This window comes from Grammomys surdaster, unplaced genomic scaffold, assembly GCF_004785775.1.
Source record: "Grammomys surdaster isolate TR1022 unplaced genomic scaffold, NIH_TR_1.0 136, whole genome shotgun sequence".
NCBI classification, from domain to species: Eukaryota; Metazoa; Chordata; class Mammalia; order Rodentia; family Muridae; genus Grammomys; species Grammomys surdaster.
In genome coordinates, this window is record NW_021604594.1 from 4,927,837 (window position 1) to 4,949,776 (window position 21,940).

Sequence of the window (21,940 nt, forward strand, 5' to 3'; positions counted from 1 at the left end):
TATAGATATAGATATAGATATAGATATAGATATAGATATAGATATAGATATAGATATAGATCCATATATAGTATTTATCAACCTGCCAAGACATAGTCACTGTAATCTTTGTGTCTGCACCCCAGATTCACCATAACCAACACCTCACTCGTATGCTTTCTGGGAACTTAAATACTACTACTACATCTGATCACCCTACTGGTTCACCTGGGATAGGTGGACATGGCATTTGTGAGGAGCAACTGAGTAAAGTGGAGCTACAGATTGTTTGGAAAGGGAACCAGAATGTCAAAGAAAAGTTTCTAAATTTGGCTGTAGCTAAACTAAATCAAAGCATAGTCACTCTTGCAAAAGGTGTGAACTCATTCTCTGTAGGACCTGGTACCCTTAGAGCAGACTTCATTCCCACTGGGCGAAGATAGATGTGCAGCGGGGGTTTTCATCCTTTCTCCAGCTCTTCCGTCCCTGGCTATGTTTTTCCTATCACCGCACTGCTGAACTCTGAATGAAGACTTTGATAGAAATGGATATGGTTACATTTCACTTTCCATTGAGGGCTCAAATAGCTCTTAAAAATGGACCCACGAATGATATGCCTATTTTAGGTATCAAATTTCATTCTGCTTCACTTTCCCTAGCAATTCATGGCAGATCATCTCCATTTCATCAAAAAGAGAAGGCAAAAAAAAAAAAAAAAGATTGACCCTGATTTTCTGAAGGTTGCACAGCTCACAAGTGTAGGTGCTCACCTATGAATCCTGATGATTATCACTCAAAATGCTGTGCATTCATGTTGTGCTCTCTGAAATCAGTGTGACAAGCAGCATCACCTGAAGAGAAGATGGATTATCCTCCAGGAATACTCCAAACCCCTTGCCACATCTTTGGTTCCGCCCCTTAAAACTATTTTAGCCTTCCTACTAGGTCATTCAATCCCTACACTGAGTTGTATTTTATTTTCATTTATTGCTCTGTTTGTGAGAGGAGGCTAAATTAAGATTAAATATTTATGATTGCAGCTATCTTTGGAAGAAATCAAAACAAAAGCTTAGGGGTTATAATGCCTTATACATCTGAAGGTCTACACGATACATCAACTGAGAAGAACAACCACAGGACACTGAAGCAACTAAAAATTTCTTTTACAAGAAATTAGAAAGGATGAGAAGAAAATGGTTGCTTCCCAAGTAAATGAAACATATAACTTAGTAACATTTAGAATAGAAATATAATACTAATGGGCTCTGTCACACTAAGTGGATTCTCTATCTGCTCCTCTGGTTAATGTTCAAGTTTCCACCTAAATCAATAGCACTCACTTTGTAGTAGAACACATTTCAATTCCAGTAGAAGACCACACACACACACACACACACACACACACACACACACGGCACGGAAATGAGTCAGACATTTCCTGTGCTGGGATTCAAATTCACTTTGCTTTTCTGAAAACAAGATTCAAGCAATCCAACAATAATTTAATTGGCTGTTCTGTAAATTGCAGACTGACCACCACATAAATAAAAACCTGGAAAGTGCACAGGGCTCTCCAGTCATCAGCTGTCCGTTTGATGATAATTTTCAGAACTTTCTGCTTATCTGATCATAAAGCACTAGATTACAGGGTAAGGGGAAAGAAACATTTTCGATGAAAATGTCAACTTCTGTCATTTTTAAGAACAATATATGTCTTAAATATATGATTAATCCCCATAGTCATAAAATGTATGGTGAGCACAGGATATCTAAAACACAACAACCTGTCAGTGAAGAGTGATTGAGAACTTGTGGTTTGATAGGATAAAACCCTATCATGTCTGGTAGATAATTGTTAAATTGTGTCGGTCAAAATGAGTGTCAACCAGAGAGAGACACATGTGCTCCAGGGTGCTCTCTCTGTCTGCAGTTTGTTCTATTTGATAGATTTGTAATGAACTTGAATTAAGAATATGAAAGATACATTTATTTTCTCTGTGGATAGCCCACCACTGAGATCATCAAAACTAGAGTGAAAAATAGAATCAGGAGATAAACTAGGATATGCTAGTCTAACAGCCTGGCTCTAAAGACAGAAAATCCTATTGAAATGACAGTGTTGACTTCCATTTTGCTGGAGGAAAAAAAAGACATAATATACAGTAAGAGATGATTGGTGAATATGGAAATCTGTACATGACCAAGGTTCAGAAATTTTAGACTCATGGTCAGTTTACTATTTGTTGAAACACACACATGGGTGCTAGGTGCTGGCAAAAGCTAATCAGAGGGAGATTATGCCAAGAGATTAAGTTTGGGGGCAGGAAGGAAATTTCAGGCATAGCTGCCTCTTTGTCTTCTGTTCTGTCTTCACTCCAAATAATAAGTTGATTTTAAAAGATGTATTTATTTATTTATTTATTATTTTATTTATTTATTTATTTATTTTTTATTTTTTGTTGTTTTTTTTTCGAGACAGGGTTTCTCTGTATAGCCCTGGCTGTCCTGGAACTCACTCTGTAGACCAAGCTGGCCTCGAACTCAGAAATCCGCCTGCCTCTGCCTCCCAAGTGTTGAGATTACAGGCATGTGCCACCACCACCCGGCAAAAGATGTATTTACATACAGTGGATATTCTTAGGAAATAAAGAATGTGTGAAAAGAAACTAATTGGCAGCTATGTTTGGCATCAGGATGGGATACAGACCTGAAAGAAGTCTTGAAATATTTAGGCGTCTAATATTGAATTTTCATGTAAATAGTAGCAAGGAGCAGAACAGCAGTAACAACAAGGGCCATAAATCCATGCTTGAAGGAGTCTCAGCAGATGACCTAATAGAGTGCCCAGAAAGAAGCTAGGTAACTTCACACAGTACAGTGGAGTACTGACCGTAATCATCCCCACTCCTGCAACTCTTTCCGGATCCAGCTCTGCTTCCTGACCTACCCAACTTTTTGTTTCCTTAAACCTCTAGACCAATTAGGATTATGCAAGATTTTTTATCTGAACAGCTAGAGACAATTTAACCAAGATGGAGAAATCCAGAAAAGAGCTTTATAGGTTTGTTTCAGGACATATTAAGTTTGCAAAGGCTGATAGCATCCAAGTGAAGAAATTTAGTAGTTAGTTGCAAACTGGAGATCTTGTGGGTCATCAATACCTCCCTCCAGACACTGCCTGGTAAAATAACATACGAGGCTATGTTTCATTTCTTCTCCTTTGCATCTTCCTAGGAAATCCTCCCCGACACAAACAGGTTACCTGGGTATGCTTTTTCAAAGCCGACTGTCTATACTATAGTAATTTCAAAAGAAAAAATGTAAATGACTCTGTGAGTTAGTGGGGGGCAGGAGCAGAGTGAAGTTCACCATCTCTTTCTACCTTTTCTCCTTAACCCATAACTCCTCAATCAAAAGGAGACAGGCTCTGCCTTCTTTGTTATTCTAGCCAATCTGTCACTGGCTCCTTCATGAAACCACTGTAGACTTTGCCTCAGAGCACATTTTTTCTTCACTCCTGTTGATTGCATCTGTTGGTACTTTGCACTCCCAGCAAACCATTCTACACTCACCTGTTGCAAAATCCCACTGCAGTCCAAAAAACTTTCATTTGGGGACAACTGCATTAGTGTGTTTAGTGTCTCAAGAATACTCTCTTTGTTCAGCAATCTTTATTATGATTAAACCTCCTCACTGTGCTCACAAGAGACCATATGATACCGTTGGTTACACTGGTTTTCAGACACGTATTTCCAGCTCTTAGGAAGAGATAGACTGAGAAAAGTATTCTGATTTGGCTTTTTCTTTTATAGTATGCTGAAAACTCACATAGACACTCACTAACTGATTTGTATCAATACTTGATGCCTTCTTGAACAAATGGCTAAACTTTCTTAAGCCTTTCAGTCATTACTGCAGATGCTGGTTGTTGAAGAACAGTCTCCAGACTCTGCAGTATAAAGTTATTCTAAAAATGCTTCAATACAACGAGCTTCTCTGAATGCTAACGTCCCACATTCTTAGGATATTTGAAAGCTAAAAATAATGAACGCCATGGCCCCTTAGGCCTTTGAGTTTAAGTTTTTCCTTTCAAAATAATATAGTTATTCTCTGAGGACATGAGGACAGTACTACTTTATTTAGCTTAAGCCAACCCAAAATAGAACAGAGGAAATAATTGAGCAACTGCACATACATCTTCATTGTTGTCCATTCATGCCAAAACTGATGTGTCTTGAAAAATACAAACCACTTATAATGAAGAACTATCTTGAAAGCCCCATACTGATCTTTAGACAGTGAAACCTAGGAATTCAATAATTGCCTTGGGATAAACTACAACACAGATGGATGCATTATTTACTCTTCTTTCTACAAACAGACACAGCCTTTTTTAACTGCACAGGACAGAAGTTTACTGAAAGTAGCTATGTGTCCATTTATATCCCACCTCCCTGAAAAGAGAATAAAAAGAGGAAGTTCTAGCTCTGGTTTGGACCTCTAAGCTTCCCCACTGGTTTCTTCCACAATGAATCAGAGCTGAAGGGCAGTGTGATGAACCCTGAGCCAAGAACCAGGGAGCCGAGCTGGAATGGGAGATACTGGCCTGAACAGTCACTGCCTTGTGTCAGGAACATTTTTGTGTGAAAAAGAAAAGAAGCCTTTCTTGGAACTAGTATTTGTCAAAATACTGATACACTTAAATGTTACTTGGCAGTTCTAATTTTGAGGAGAAGTTCTGGGGAAATGCCAGCCTCTGAGCCAGCATTCTCTGATGTGTTCTGGACAGCTGTTAGGAGTACAGCAAATTGGTGCTCGATTGGGTTCAGTAGATCTGGTCCTGACAGGAGACAACGAGATGACTCTTGACAATACATTTCTACCTAGCCGAAGCGCTTCTGCTCTGGTTGAGTTAAGGGTAAACAAACTAATAATCATGTGCCAATCAACAAGGACAATTAGAGATTCGGGGGATATTCTTTCGAAGGAAAAATATAAATAAAGGTAAAAGAAAAAATCTTTGTCGTTACTTTGAAATTTGATTTTTTCCCCCATTCTAAGATTCTGAGACTCTCCAAGTTACCAGTCCTTCAACTGTCTGTTTCTTTCACAATGAAACAAAGCTTCAGAGAGGGAAAGTCTTCCCCACCTCCACCCCGCTGCTGGAAGCAAAGCTGAGACAAGCATATATGATCAGCAGACGAACAGCCTGGCAGTCCTGACACCCATCACTCACGACACCCCAAAACGGTACCTGGCAGTACCTTTTATGGCCGGTGGCGTGTACACACTCTGCTTCCTTTGCTTAGGGGATGCATTCTGCGACTGTGGACAAGGAAATCGAAAGCATTAGACGTGCATTAAAAGTACATTGCTGCCAGACCTGTGAAATAGACAAAAACTGCACTGTATCTCAAAGGGCTGTGTGATGTTTCCCTGTCTAGAAGTAGTGCTATAGCTGTAATCAATTATTGATATGGTCAGTGATACCACAGACCTCCAAGCTACATAAACCAGAGGGTATGTTTCATCATAGAATTCACAAATGTTATGATTTTTTTTATTTTTTTAAAATTTCGTTATTAGCATTAGATTCAGAGTGTATGTGATTTTATTACACTTGTTTATGTATTTGTTGTGTGTGTATGTTTGTGGGTGAACACACTTCATGGTGCATGTGTGTAGGTCAGAAGACAATTTATAGAGTTGCTTCCTACCTTCTACAATGTAGGTCCTGAAGATCAAACTTGAGGTGTCAGACTTGGTGGCAAGTGCCTTAACCTATTGAGCCATGTTGCTTGCCCCCAGATTAGTTTATTTTAAGGAAATAAAAGAATATAAATTCAATTGCAAAAATATATGCTCTGATACAAAGTATATTTCATGTATATATAGAGACAAACACATAATATATACACATATACAATATATAAACACATATACATATATTATCTGACTCTGCAGTTAATGAGGGTTCCAAAATAATTTGAGTCCTTCATTCATAAAAGCAATCTTAAGTTGCCACATTCAATCTAAACTCTGCTTTTATTCAGAATGAAAATGCTAAGGCCACATATTCTTTTGTTTGTGCAAAAGCTAAGTCCTTTCTTACCAAAACTGCTACACAGCATCATCACCTAAACACCCCAGATCAAGTTTTATTTTTAAAATGATAAAAATAAGAACACACTTTGGAGTCAAAACCACCATTCTATGATCATGTAGAATCATGTCTATAATATGAATATTTATTATTTATATAGTTCATTCATCAATCATATTGTGTTCAAGTGACTTTATTTTAACAATGTGTTTATTGAAATGATAGAAATGTAGTGTTGCATAGCATGCATGAAGCCTTGCATTTGATCTCCATCGTGTCATAAAATAGAGTATAGCTGCATATGTCTGTAATCCTACTACTAGAGATATGGAAGAAGGAGGGTCAGAAGTTCAAAGCCAACAACTACCATTTAGTGACACTGAGCTCAGCCTGGGCTACTTGAGATTTTGTGTCAAAAGGAAAAATTATATAAACATATATATATATACGCATATATGTATGCATACATGTACATATATAAAATCATATTTTAATGTGATGAATGAAAAGGCCCTAATCAATGAATTCCAGTGTCTGAAGTGATCTTTGCTGAGCAAAACTGAAGTATAAATAGTTACAAGATATATTTTAGGGGTGGTATTATGTTTCCATGCATATAAGAAAGAATTAGAGGTGTAGAATTTTAAAGGAAGTAGAAATTATTTTTTGAAGTTTTAACTTGACCAGAGGCACATTTGTGCGAGCTAAATTGTACTTAAAATCGTCATCCAAATGATATTGATTATTTACTGATGTAAAGTAAAGCTATCAAATTAAAGGTAAGAAAATTGAAACAGATACTTGTCAAATGCTTAGCGCATGAGCATGTTTTCCCCCTTTTACTGAGAATGAAACCCAGGCTCTCACACAGGAGCTCTTTGGGAGCAGTCTGCATTAACACTAACTGCATGGGTGATTGATAACTCTGAGGCCCCATTCTTGCTTCAGTCATGTTGGGCTGATCTTCAGTAACAACCACTACCTCTGGGATTTCATGTATCTTTTTCCATATACACTCTCTAAGATAAGTAGAATGTTAATTCTACAGCGATGATATGTTGTCTCTTAGTAGGATAATGGTGAAACGTAATGAAAGCTACTTTACATAAGTCCTTAGTTTTCAAAGCTATTTTGCTCTTACTTTCTCGGTAAATTGTTTAAGGCTGTACGAAATGTGAATCAGTATTTTGCAATTTCTAGAATTTCTTCTATGGGTGTCGTATGTTTACTCATGATCATTGAAACTGCTTATACCCACAGCCCATTCATTCTTTCTATGTTCTATTACTGGATTTCTATAATTCTTCATATTTTATATACTCTATCAGATCCCAAGTCTCCCTTGCCTCCTACTTTCTATCTGAATATAGACATGAACAAGTTGAGAGCTGTACAAGGTTCAGACTGGCACTGAATTTTCATTTGAACACAGCATTTGGTGAACTCATAAGTTCTGGTTTAACAAGACTCCAGAGGAACTCATTTTACCTGGACTTCAGCTATGAGACTGTGGTGGTTTGAATATGCTTGTCTAAGGGAGTAACACTATTTGGAGGAGTGGCCTTGTTAGAGGAAGTGTGTCACTGTGGGAGTGGGCTTTGAGAGCTTCCTCCTAGCTGCCTGAAGATGCCAGTCTTCTGTTTGCCTTCAGAACAAGAGGTAGAACTCTCAGCTCTTCCAGCACCGTGCCTGCCTGGATGCTGCCCTGCTTTCTACCATGCTGATAATGGAAACCCTAACTAAGACAAGAGCTCACTTGGGCTCTAAATTGCTACAGACCTTTTAAAGTGTGCTTAGCACTACCTCTGTTTATTTACTCCTGAATTTCCATGTTGCCTAGAACTACTTATCATTTTCACATATAATCACTCAGAAAATTAAAACTGTCAGTTACATATCTTACCACTAAAGTCAATGTTTTAATTTAGAAATTTTGCAGGGCTTAGAGTTTCAACAAGAAGCAAGGTAATGGAGAGGCAGGGATTTTTGTCATACTGCTTTACTGCCCATTGGAAAAAGCAACCTAAGTACTGTCTATAGCATTATGTAGGTCATTTGTTTACGTTATCTATGCCATTATCACCCACACAGTTAATACAAATGTAGACTCATGCCAAAGAATTCTATTTCAAAGACTATGATGAGATGAGCATTTAGCTCAGTGGAGAATGTGCCTGTGTATAAGATCTTGGATTTGATCTCAGAATAAGGAAAAAACAAAGCAGCACTGTAATATTTCTACAGTTGTGTTCTAACACATGTATACAAAACATAGGGAAACTTACTTCTGGTGTGTTAGTCACCCTCTTCTCATCAATTTCTGAAAGAGAAGTTGACATAACTCATTAGAAATGTAACTGTATTCCTTATAACTACATGCTAATATTTTCAAAAACATATATGGAAACATCTTAAACAATTGCCACATGCCTGTATAACACCTATGAGGTAGGTCTGAGAAGGATAGGGAGACAGGTAAGATGTGCCCTGAGAGATTATTTTCCCCAAAAAAACACAAGGGAAAACCCTATACGTGACAACCCAGATTGCCAGCATTCAGCATCCGGAGAGGACATCAGGGATATGACTCAGCCATGACTGTGTCAAGTCATGCACATCTTTCTGTTGTAATCTATTTTCCCACATTTTACCAACAACGTTAGGATATTGCTGTTCAAGGTCTTCAAAGTTGTCACAGACAAGCCCTGATTTCACTGTCAGCTTAATCTCCATGACTCCTAAGAGGGCAACAGTTCCCCTTCCACTGGGCTCTATACAGAGCCAGCAACTGCCAAGCCTTTCTCGTGGGAATGTTCAGACCCTTCTCACAGGCTAGACAAAGAGGAATTAGGAGGCTGGGCATCACCACGTCTACCATTCCACAGAGGCCTGTTTGGAGTTGAGAGTCTTTCCTCCTCACTTTATTAGCTTCTGTCTTGGATTCTTGACCTATTGATCCTTTCCTATTCTTCATGTTAGTCTCCAAACCAAACAACTAATCTAATAGTCCAGAACTGAATGAGGAATTTGTCTATGAATATCAACAACTTACGTGGCTGAATGCAAAATTAACCTGAGAAAATCAGTAGCCCTCCTATATACAAATGACAAATGGACTGAGAAAGAAATCAGGGAAATAACACCTTTTTCAATAGCCACAAATAATATGAAACATCTTGGAATAATGATAACCAAGCAAGTGAAAGACTTGTATGATAAAAACTTTAAGATGCGGAAGAAAAATTTTTAAAAAAATGTCAGAATCTGGAAAGCTCCACCATGTTCATGGATTGGTAGGATTAATACCACAAAAAAATGTCCATCTTACAAAAAGCAATCTACAGATTCAATAGAGGCACAGACAGAGCTGGATGTGCCATGCAGTTACCCAGAGCTAGCTACAGGAAGCAAACGAGTTTCTTTCTAGATATGAGTACATAACATAACAACACTGGAAAGCTTCAATGTGTCAGTGAGGAAGCTTTTGCTATCACCTTTTCATGATAATCCACTGTAGCAATGCTAGCACAGTGGCAGGTTGTAATGCTAACTGATCACATCAGTCAGCATTGGACTTATGATCTAGGGCTTTTCTGTATTTGAGCTAGTGTCTAATCTAACATTTTTAACCTCCAAATGAGCTCTAATTATTCACTTTGCACATTTCCTACTCTATCATAAGACACATTAAAAGCATATCTTTCCAGTAAGAACTATCTTCATTATATAATTAAATAAGACTTTCATTGGTTTTGTTGTTATGGTGACAAAATTCCCATTGTTGAAGAAGCAAAGATGGAACAAAAAAAAAAGAAACCTCAGTCCTAGATCTCCATCTTGAAAGTAAAGAATTAAAATTAAATAAGCTTCAAGCCAAAGGGACACATACAGAAGTTAAGATATTCAAAAACATGTTATAGATTTTAAAAATATTCACTGATGATTCATTTATTTTCCTTCCTAGGTTGCTGTTGGATTGGGGACAATAATCCTCCTGCCCTCCTAACACCTTATATAAACTCCCAGTGTCTGCTCATAGGACACATTTACAAGAAGAATAAAGACAAACACCATGTTCCTAATAATTTTTACCATGGAAGTTGTCACCAACAAAGGAGACCCATAAAAGCACATTCAAGTTTTGCCAGCTCTCGGTAACATCATCATGACATTTATAGTGACCACATGTTCTCTTCCAGGCTACAAACTGTGAGCTCCACGGCCAACTTCAGCAATTTTCAGGAATACTGGATCTCCAATAAAATATGCAAAGAGATACTTGTATTCAAATATTGTTAAACTTGCTCAGTAATCAGAAAAATAACATTACTTTTGGGTACAATTGAACAAAATAAATTTTTAATTGATGAGAAGCTTTCTGAATGGTTAATCATAATTAAAAACTACAAAATTTGATGGCTAGCGATCTCTCTGCAGTTAAGAGCATGTGATACCCTGTTCTAAGGACCAGAGTTTATATCCTAGCACTGATGTCTGGTGACTCACATATTCCTATAACTCTAGCTCTAAGAGATCTGATGTCCCTTTTTGGACAATTTAATCATTCACTCATGCAGACACACACACACACCTAAACACACTGACACACATACACACATAGACACAGACTCACTCATAGACAGACACAAACAGACACAACATATACAGACACAGTCATGCAAAAACACATACACATACAGACACGCACAGATAAACACACACATAGATACAGAGACAGACATGCATAGACACATAGACATTCCTAGACACACACATAGACATAGGCACACACACAGATTCATATACACACCCAGACACACACCAACACACACACACATAGACAAACAGAAACACACACACACAGAGACATAGAGACACACACAGATACACATACAGACCCAAACAAACACCAACACAAACACACACACAGAGACATACAGGCACCCAAGCACACAGAAATACACACATGCACACACAAACCATATTAAAGCTATTCATTTTCTGGAAAGATTTACAGAGTTTTTACTTTTAATTCTCTCCTCTTTCAACACTCAAATGTCCATAAACATCATCATGCTACATGATTCAAAAGGGAATCAGGAAAAATAAGGATCCTTGACTTTGCTATGTGAGTTTCTGGAGACTAGGAAGAAATCAAAATCAAGGGGTGTGTGTGTGTGTGTGTGTCTGTGTCTGTGTATACACACATATGCATATATATATGAAATTCATATAGATTCTCATGTATATATATGAAAAATCTAAGATTGTAAAGTCATATTTAATATACTCTTTGATAGAATTAGTCTCGTGAAGCAACTAGAACCAAGAAGAAATGAATGATTTATGTAGGGCATCTCTTGCAGAACAGTGCTAGTTTATAAATAGAAGGTTCTGATGGAGAGAGATACAATTTCTTAGGCTAAACTCAAAAGATGCAGACTCCTGATTGTATTTAGATAAACACGGTCACTTGAGCCTTTACTTTAAGCAGCTATTTTAGAAATGCAAACGAGGAAAGTCAGTTCAGACAAAACTGGAGAACTTCAAGTAAAAACAGTGTTGCAAAATGATGTGCTGAAGACTTTTCCTGTTCAAAGGGAAGAGCAGTGACCAGCTAACCATAACAAGAAATGACTGGAAAGATGAAGCCATGGTCAGAGGGAGTCAAAAAACTCTAGGAACCTGAAACATTAAAAATAACAAACAAACAAAAGCACAAAGGAATAAACAGGGGAGAAACTGGGTCCAAGTGGCTCTGGAATCCAGAAGTAGGCAGAAGCAGCAGGAATTTTCAGAGCATCTGTACAAGGAATGACTTCCTATGTGAAAGAAACAATACTTGGAGCCTGGTATCAAGAAGGCACAATTTTTACTTATGCTGGAAAAAAACTCCTACACACATATCCAGGGCAAGACAGGCAGCAAAAGACAAACTGCCGTGGATGACTACTAAGTAACTGGAATAGAAACACCAGTCCTAATAGGCTGCTTAATTTCCTCTCCTCAAGATGTGAAATGCTGCTTGAAAAAGGGACATGTCGCCTCACTGAAATGGAGGAGACAGGTTCCATGTTAATTATACCATCAGGTAGCAGGAGAGAAGAAGTTATCATAACTAATCATAACCTAGATAGGCAGAATTCATTACAATAGGACTGAACTTCATAAAGCCACCACCAGTGTGTGTGTGTGTGTGTGTGTGTGTGTGTTAATAGGACCAATAGATAACAGTGAAAGTCACTTGTCACAACCTTCCCTTAGTGTTATCTAAGCATATGTCACAATGATAGGAACACACACATACTCCAGGGTGGGGGAGAGAGAGAGAGAGAGAGAGAGAGAGAGAGAGAGAGAGAGAGAGAGAGAGAGAGAGAGAGAGAGAGAGGAGGCAGAGATGAACACTCCTACCCTAGCAGGAAGAAGAAACCCAAGACCTTTTTCCAATATTATTTTTTCCTGTTACACTGATATCCGTATGTGTGATTATTTATCATGAGTCAATCCTTTAATATTGAGCCTTAAAAAAGATAAAATGAGTTCCTGAGATGAGAAACTTTAAGTGGAAATAAAAGCTAAAATTTTTATTTAAATTGCTAACATTTCTGTGAAACACAAAATCACTTAATGCTACTGACCAAATTTATTATTAAAATTATAATTCTATAGTAGATGATTTAAAATTTTCATGTATAAGAACATGAGTAATATTTATAATTATTTCAGTCTCACAAAGAGTTTATGAAAAAATTAGTCATCAATCTAAATGATCACATTTTTACCCTTAAAGCCCCAACCAAATAGTCTGAATGTCTACATTTACATCATGGTAAAGGATTTGGGGATGTTACTAGTTAACTATTCTGCTAGTCAGTAATCCTGCTCCTGTGAGCAAGCAATATTTATAGTTAAGTAACACTATATAAGTGTCTTCTAAGGCAAGAATATTCTTCTAGGTACAAAGTTTCTGTATACTTTAATAACAAAGCTTGAAGTGAATGATAGAAGTCATGTAGATTTAAAAAGAATGAATATAATAACGTCTTAACTGATTATTTTTATGTTTGTCAAATGAGATCCCTAAACTCATGTGCTATTTGGTTATATGTGCACTCTATAGTATATATGTTCTATACAATATGAATATATAAATGTGTATACAGTTATATATGTTTGGGTCAAAATAAATTTATAAAATTATTATTTTTTGCTATTTCATATTTTAATTTTGCCACTGTTGTGAATCATATTGTAAATATCCAAAATACAGGATATTTGATAAGTGACCCCTATGAAGGGGTCACCTGGGTCCCAAAGGGGTTGTGACCCCTGTGTTGAGAACCACTGGTCTAGAAATAGGAGAGGGTTGAGGAGATGGTGCAGGTGTAACATGCATGTTACTAAGCAACAGGACCTGAGTTCAGTTCAGATCCTCAGCACCCAGACAAGGGGGCTGGGCACAGCAGAGCAGGTCTGAAACCTAGCACTAGCGAGGCAGAAACAGGCAGATCCCTAGAACTTACTAGCTAGCCAGGATCACTGAGAAAGCCAGTCTCACAATAAAAGGCAGGGAACAACTAAGAAAAACAACACAAACACACACACATACACACACACACGCACATGCACATGCAGGCACACATACATGCACATGGTGGAGAGCATCTCACCAATATATGGTCTGGACCACAAGATATTTCATATCCATCCTATACACTAATTTCTTTATGAATGTGAATATGACAATATATTCAGGAATTATTATTGATTAGGAAAGTGTGCTATAAATTCATTTGCATAGGTCTAGTAATAATGCTCAAGACATCTTTCAGTTTTATGTTCAGTCCTTCTGTCTAGGAAATGGAGTTACCCAAGCTAGCAGCAAGCTTGGCTATGACTCTAAATCCTTGGCATATTTTCACTAGCTTCTTGTTTTGATCTTTGCTAGCATGACTAAAAGTTAGTTTTATTTTATATGAGAGTAGCACTTCAAAAAACAACTTACTTGTGTGTGTGTGTGTGTGTGTGTGTGTGTGTGCCCTAAAGGCTTAATTACAAGGAGACTGGTGCTATATTTGGCAATCTCTAAAGGAATTTACCACCAGATCGCTGAAAATGGCTGTGAAATCTAAATCGTTGCCCTTTAGCTGGTTCTCTATTTCCTTTCACATATTTGAAGATGAGACATCCTTCTGAAGACCCCAGGAATACATCTAGTACCCATCTGAACTATTAAACCTATATGACTAAACAATACAAAACGGAGACAAGGAATGGCAGGGCCTCCACAGAGGGCTTTGTGTCTATAAGTTTAGGATGGATCAGCACAGTGAGTTTCCGATACAAAATAGGAATAAACCAAGTGCAAATGAGGGACCGTGTTGCATTGCTGATCACACCTGAAGCCATTAGGTTTGTCATTAACTTTGTAGATCTAGTATCCTGGTTTGGAATAAGCATAATTTAGCATCCTGGATACATCTACCCTTCATTTACTACAAGATGCCAAGGACTGAACTGACTGCTGGATACTTCACAGCAGGGCTAAGTGGAGTAGGGCTCCCTTTCTGCAGCTACAGTGACCTCTCTCATACTGGCTCCCCCAGCTCTCCCCCTTCCTAATGCCAGCCTCAGTCACTAGCCCTTTGACTGGAAGTCTGTCCTGCCTTGCAGGAGGCATATTATTTGGGGCATCGAATTGAGCCACTAGGCAGTGGTTTCTTCTCTGTTCTCTTGTAAGCTCTCAATTTTTTTTTATCACAACTGGGGTTCAAATTGAAACCACCAGAGCAGTGAATTTATGTGCAGTAGGAAGGGAGATGTGGAGAAAACAAACCGCGAAGCCCAGCTCCAGCCTGCAGTGCCAAGACTCACTTGGCCATATTTTCTCTTCAGCACCACTTCGAGCTTTCCCCTTTTTAAAAAATTGTAGATAATCTCATTACCAAATCAATTTTTTTTTTGCCAGAGTCCTCTATAAAATAACTCAATTTAAGGGCTATCCAATAAGACCAAGGTGTACTGTATGCACTATCAGTACCAATGAGAAGAAAATGGCAAAGAAAACCCTTGAGATGATGTATTGTCTTATGACTCCAAAGTATCTTTCTGCTCACCTGTCTCAGTTTCTGTGGCTGCTTTCCAGCTGATGAAAAGAGAACAATAGAGGTGGAACGTCTGAAGTCCTCAGTACATGTTTTCATGAGTCGTCCTGACTTTTATGAATTTAGCTTCTCATATTAAGTGTTAGTTACGTAGTTATCTTCCCACACTCAAGTTACTGGAGGACTTAAGGGCTGCTGTATCTTCTATCTCATCAGGCTTTAAGGCCCTTTTCTATTTTTTTATTTTTATTTTTCATCTTTTTGCAAGTTTGAACTTGAATTTGCCACATTTCTTCCAGGAAAACAACTTTGAGTTGGTAGCAATTTAAACTGCAAGATGATAATTCAAAAAACAAACTAACAAAAAAACCTCCTTTGGAAATAAAGACTGGGAGAATCGATGATAAAATATAGATCTTTTACATTAACATAATACATCAACATAAAGATAATCCTCTGATATCTGATGTTCTGGGAAATGTAGAGAAATCAATGGAGTAGCTATTATTAAGAATTCAACATCGTTCAATATTGTGTGTTGTGCCATTTTAGCTATAATTTCTTCCAAATGGTCATAATTTGAGTAACTGTGGTTTTAGACATTTTGAATGATTACCATTTTATCTATCTTTTACTTAAAATAGCACACCACTATTTATTTTTGACAGAATCCCCAAATGAAGCTCTCTGTCTAACTGTGAGTGGAAATGACTGAGTGGACCGGCAGCAGGAATGGAGATGGTGGCATTTGGAGAACTCCCACTTTCCCTATGAGGCATGGGATAGTGCATTTAGAATAGAATTGGCTGTTCACCAATATTTGGGATAATGATTTCATGTTTCCATGCCAGGGAAATGCTTCCTCTTTCCCTCAACAGATTGCCAACACCGCCAGTGACTTACAGAAACTTCCTTGAGATCTTCATAAAACTTAATCACGTTCCTTTTCTAGAGAGGATAACTCCATACAAGTAAATACACATTTTTTTAAAATTTATCATGCATTTTGTTTCTTGTCATGAATTTCCAGCTTAAACTTCTAACCTCTATTTCTAATTTGAGTTGATGAACAATTTGGGGGCTATATCTCATAAATAGAATCTATAAGCACACACATACGCCTACATATATGTGACCACACACATACATATACGTACCTTCCACATACACAGGAAAGAGAGAAAAATACCTCACAGGTAGCATGATGCTTTTCAGCTTTATGAGGAAGATCAGAACAAATGGTACAAAGTTTCAATTGTGTAAGATAAATGATTCTAAAAACCTAAGGTACAGCACGAGAACATGGTTAATACTGTTATACTGGTAATTCACAAATAAAAGTAGATTTTTTCATGTCCTTCCAAAAAGAGAGAGAGAAAAAGAGAATGAAGAGAAAGAAAGAAGATAGATGCAGGGAAAGCAATGATCAGAATTCTGTTTTAAGAAATTATCCTAAGAGGTAGGTGGTCACTGGGCTTCAGAAGCCACCCAGTTAGGCTATGATGCCAGTATTCAGGCAATGCTTGATGAACTGTTGAATCAGGCTGGAGAAACAATTAAGAGGAAGAATGGCCAAGTTTTGCCTATTGACTGGATGGGTGGAGATGCAGGGACTAGCAACAAAAGACAGGGGCTTAAAGATCACATCCAGTGTCGGGATCAGATTTTGAGTTTTCATGAAATTGTTGGTTTTAGGATGATTGTTGATTGTACAAGTGGGGAAAATCCAGAAAAAGCCATGCTCAGGACTGAAAGCCCAGCAGAAGACAGAATGAGAAGATAGAGGGCTAAGACAAAGGCAGAGAGGTAAACAACAGGGTTTGATGGAAACCCTGCCTGCTCACAGTTAAAAGAAAGGTTGAAAAAGCCAGGCCTATAAAGGGACAAGTACAGCCACCAGGGAGATTGGCAGCTTCCCTGATGACCCACATGGAGAGTCATTTCCCAGAGCACACTCTAATCCGTTTTGGGCCAGCACTCTCTTTTTGAATATATGGTGCATGCTCAAAACATCGATGTGGCATCTGCTGTCTTCTCAGATCGTTTGCATAGCATATCTGGCTTTGTATGTGATAACAAATATGGTTGTCCCTTCCTATGCTCAATGATAACAGGAATGCCATGGTAGCATGTTTATCCAACAGTTTAGCTTGTATTCTTGCTTATATTATGGTTCAGCACACAACAGCCATACTTCAGATCTTTGGAGCAAGCTTGGCAGAAGGTCAAGGGTGTCATAAGACTCCTTGGAAATCAGTTCTTTCTAAATAAAATGTTAGTGGTTCAAGAAAAATAATTTAAGAACAGATGGACCAAATTTGCTTCCACACACATGAATCTGAACATAAAGTGGTTGACCAAACACATTTCACATTCCTCCAAATAGAACTCTATGAATATTAAATTGAAAGAAAAATGCTGAGTGGTATGTTCTGCTTTTCTGGTACTTGGCTGTTATCCTTAATACTCGTTTTGTTTTCAAATCTGTCTATTGTTTGAGGTTGCCTACACATATTTAAGGGCAAAGAAAATGTCTTAAGATAAATATTTTTACCTTCCATTTCTTAAAAATTATTTCTTGTCATTCACATCTTTCAACACTCTGCAGATTTTTATAATGGCTAAAATTAAACAGTTGAAAAAAATCAACCTTTTGAATTATCTCCAGTTAATGGGATCAATGCCCCTGCTTCTTCTTCAGTTAATATCTTCCAGTTCCTCAATATTCTTGATGGGACTTGTCATCTGTCACTTTTGACACTGTAATGCCCCATTAAAAGCTAGTATGAACTAAGGTTCTCAGGAGAAAAAGCCATACCTATTTTCAAGATTCCAGAAGCTCAGAATTTTGGGATTGTAAAACCAAATATTGCAGATTCAGAACAGAATAATATAGGGATTTCTTCAGTCTTACTAATAGCTGTAGCTGGATATTTTACAATAAACTTGGAAATGTGGGAGGAATCAGAAGGAGAAGAAGAGGAGAGGAAGAGAAGAGTTAAGAGGGAGAGGCAGGATGTAGGAGATATGGAGAACCACGGGTTCAGGGCTGTCCTAGGTAACAACTTATATCTAGGCTAGTTAATTGGGTAACATCTCTAATTTTGTGGACATCTTGTTAATTTAGCATTACCAAACATATAAAGCCTTTGGATAATCTTTAAGTATTAGAGTCTCATTTCTACTGGGTACCACATGGATGGCAGGATGGTCTGGGCTCAGCCCAGCCTTGTGGAGACAGCATGGTAGATTGGCAGAGCCATCTCCCATGCTGGCGTCTCGTGGGTGGCAGGAGCAGTGCTTTTGGCCTGCATGAACTGCGGTCAGAGTTGAGCAGCGGTGGGAGCACACCACTGTTCATGGCCTCAGCCCCTGCCTAGTCGGGAAGATGGTGGGCCCTTTAACAACAAGCCAGATTGGGTGCTGACGTTTTAAATATTAACATTAACAAATAGATATTCACTGCTTCACTGAGCATCTCTCTGTCTGCCCTAATACCCTATCATGTGGAACTTTTTGAAATGTATTAACAGATCTAGTTTCTACCACTGCAAAGACCAAGAAAGCATCTGAAACCTAGAGCAGAGATTTCACATTTCCCACTGTGCTGTAACCCATCTACCTGATGTTCTCACCCACATATTTGAAAAATTCCTTTATTTATGACCTTTTTTATGCTCTATAACTATGAAACTGTTTCCACATTAAAATGTGGTATTTTGGCAATCTGAATAAGCCATGTTCCTGAGGCGTGATCACTCATATTTGGCTCAGGAGTAAAATATCTCCGTTTGCTTTTGGGGTAAGAGTTGTTTTGCAATGACACTGAGAAGAACTGAGTACATTCCATATCAAGGTACAGGCATTAAAATTCTGTTATTGAAGTAAAAGAACCCATGCACTTATTCATGGCAAACTCATGCATCTTTCTTTTCTTCTGAGAGAACCCTGTTTCTAAAAGATCCACATACAGGCAGAGTGAATGCTCCTAGAATAGTTTGTAGCCAGCAGAGGACTGGAGCCAACAGACAAGACCTTCAAGCCCCCATTCTTCAAGTGGAAGTCAGTAGATGTGATGTTCACCCTCCATTTCTTCAGCTCGATAACTCTAGTAAGACATCCTGTATGCTTCCAGCAGCATCTCAGTACATTAGTCTTTATTCCACACCAATGAAATTGCTACAGTGTTTTTCCCTTTTCTGTCTCCATCTCTACTGCATTTTAGGATTATACCCCAAATAAGCCGCGTTCACACAATTCCTTTTTCCAAATCACCATTCCAGATACTTCAAATCTAAGCATCGAAACTACAGATTTGACCTGTGCCCTGGAAGAGTGTATGTTTGAATTTCATCAAACCAATGTCAAGAATTGGTCAATTCTATTGATATTCCAAATTATTGATAGTCAATACTTTATTTTAGTCCTACAAATCATTTACAATGGATATGGTTAACTAGTCCAAATAGCATAGTTGAACATGAGCATAGGTGCTGAGCATGGCCTCCGGTCCTTCTGATGAATAGGAGACAAGAAGGCATAAGTATAGGAAAGGAAAAGATACTTTGACTCAGGCCACCAGAAGTCCAAATTGGGGAAATATGGAATAAGACACATTAAAAACCACACATTCCATCAAAAGAACACAGGTGAATATACTGCCAACTAAACTCTATATACTACAAAACTACCAAAGATATAGTAAACTTGGATATTATCAGAAAAATAGGCTCAAATATAAAGATATACAGTTCCTGGGAAGATGGAGGACAAGTATAACATGGTGGAGAGCATGTTTGGTCAGCTTAGTGATCTGCACTGCTCTGATGTTGCCCTGGAAGGCTGAGTCAGAAGCCTTTCACATTCATCCAGAGCAGTCAACTGTTGCTTTAAGAGCCGGAGAGTAGTTCTCACTTTTGTGCATTCAGTCTTAGGCAGTTAAATACATGACCTGATCCTCTCCCCTTGCATATCATGTTCTAGGTTTTCAGCCTATGTAAATGGATGTTGAATTTTCACTTTGCTCCTGAATCTGTCTTTCCAGCTTTGAAGCATCAGCAAGAATTAAAGTTTGGAATTAAAAAAAAATTCTGTAAGGAGGCAAGGCTTCCACTGGAATGACTGGTACACAAATCCAGTCACAGAACCTTCAACCTATTTATCCTGTCTGCAAGATGTGCTTGGGTAAAGATGGCACAGAATTTGTGGGAGTGGCCAGCAAATGACTGGTCTAGCTTGAGACCCAGACCACAAGAGGAAGCCCATGCTTGACCTTGTCTGGAGGGCCAGGAACCACCGGCTGGAACCAGTAGTCCAGAATCCTAGGATAAATTCAAATGGACTGGAAAAAATTAATGAAATGATTTTGCTATACTTGTAGACCAGAGCCTAACTTAGTAGTCATCAGAAAGGCTTCATCCAGCAACTGATAGGAGCAGATGCGGAGGCCCAGAGCCAAACATTAGGCTGAGCTTGGGGAATTCCATGGAAGAAGAGGAGAAGGAATATAGGAACCAGAGAGGTTAAGAACACCAGGAGAACATGGTCCACACAATCAACTAAGCATAGCTCATAGGGGCTCACAGAGATTGAAGCAACAATCAGGGAGCATGTATGGATTGGACCTAGGTTCTCTGCATCTACGTTATAGTTGTGTATCTTGGTGTTCATGTGGGACTCTGAACAGTGGGAACAGGGACTATGTCTGACTCTTTTGCCTCCTTTTTGTATCCTTTTCCTCCTCCTGAGTTGCCTCATCAACCCTTGATAAGAGGTATGTGCCTAGTCTTATTGTACTTTGTTGATACCATGTTTGGTTGATAAACCTGGGAGGCCTGATTTTTTTCTGAAGAAAAACAGAAGAGAAGTGGATCTCAGGGAGAGAGAAGAGGGGGTTGGGAGAGACTGAGAGGAGAGGAGGGAGGGGAAACTGCAGTTGGGATGTAATATATGAGAGAAGAATAAATAAATACATTCAAATTTTAACAAATCTGGAAAAGATATTGAGAAAAGAACAAAATATTAAGATGCTGACATTGGAGTCCTACTGCTCCTCTTGTGTGGTTAACAACTTGTGAGCTGTAGAATGCATTATAATTCAAAATTATTTTCCATTTTTAAAGTCACAGTCTTTGTTTGTGATTGCTTCCCCACCCCCCCCATGGGAAAATGGATCAAAGGCATAATAAAACAAGTGAACATATCATGGATTCCTACAGTGAATCCATTCTGGGCTTAGAAACAAACTAAGCTTTCTTTCCCCTAGGGGATTTAGAATTGGCAGTAAGAATGCCAGGAAGTAAAGTTTCTGTAGAAAAATATTCATAATTCCTCACAGCATTTTTTTTAAATATTAAGGCACTTGCATGACTAACTAGATGTTTATTTGTTGAAAACTAAGTTGAACAGTGACCTAAGGTTGTGGAAATGAAAAGCAAGACATTTTACTTAGGCACTTAAATGTAAGATCTAACTTTGTACAGTAAACACCATCTTGTCATCAAGCATGCATTCATTTATATAATAAACTTATAAAGCAGGTCTGCTGGAAGGAATGAAGCCGAGTGAATTCAGATTCATAGCAGACTGATGTGGACGTGTTAGATAGCACCAAACTCTACTGATCTTGGTAATAAAAATTTAAGGCCAAATCAGAAGGGATAGAACCACTGAAGAAGAAGAAGAAGAAGAAGAAGAAGAAGAAGAAGAAGAAGAGGAGGAGGAGGAGGAGGAGGAGGAGGAGGAGGAGGAGGAG

The 21,940-nt window shown here is 38.3% G+C and overlaps 1 protein-coding gene across 4 annotated transcripts in view; it reads right to left on the reverse strand.

Annotated features, from left to right (window-relative positions):
• Ppp1r1c (protein phosphatase 1 regulatory inhibitor subunit 1C) overlaps positions 1 to 21,940 on the reverse strand; it is a 117,665-nt gene that overhangs the window by 58,000 nt on the left and 37,725 nt on the right. For 3 of the 4 annotated variants that reach the window (XM_028763045.1, XM_028763044.1, XM_028763043.1), the window contains exons 3-4: positions 8,368 to 8,402; positions 5,244 to 5,304 (exon numbers count right to left, since the gene is read on the reverse strand). The exons of the other annotated variant lie outside the window; for it this stretch is intronic. In XM_028763045.1, the coding sequence (XP_028618878.1) occupies positions 5,244 to 5,304; positions 8,368 to 8,402 (96 nt within the window). The remainder of the gene's footprint in view (positions 1 to 5,243; positions 5,305 to 8,367; positions 8,403 to 21,940) is intronic. 4 annotated transcript variants of the gene reach the window in all.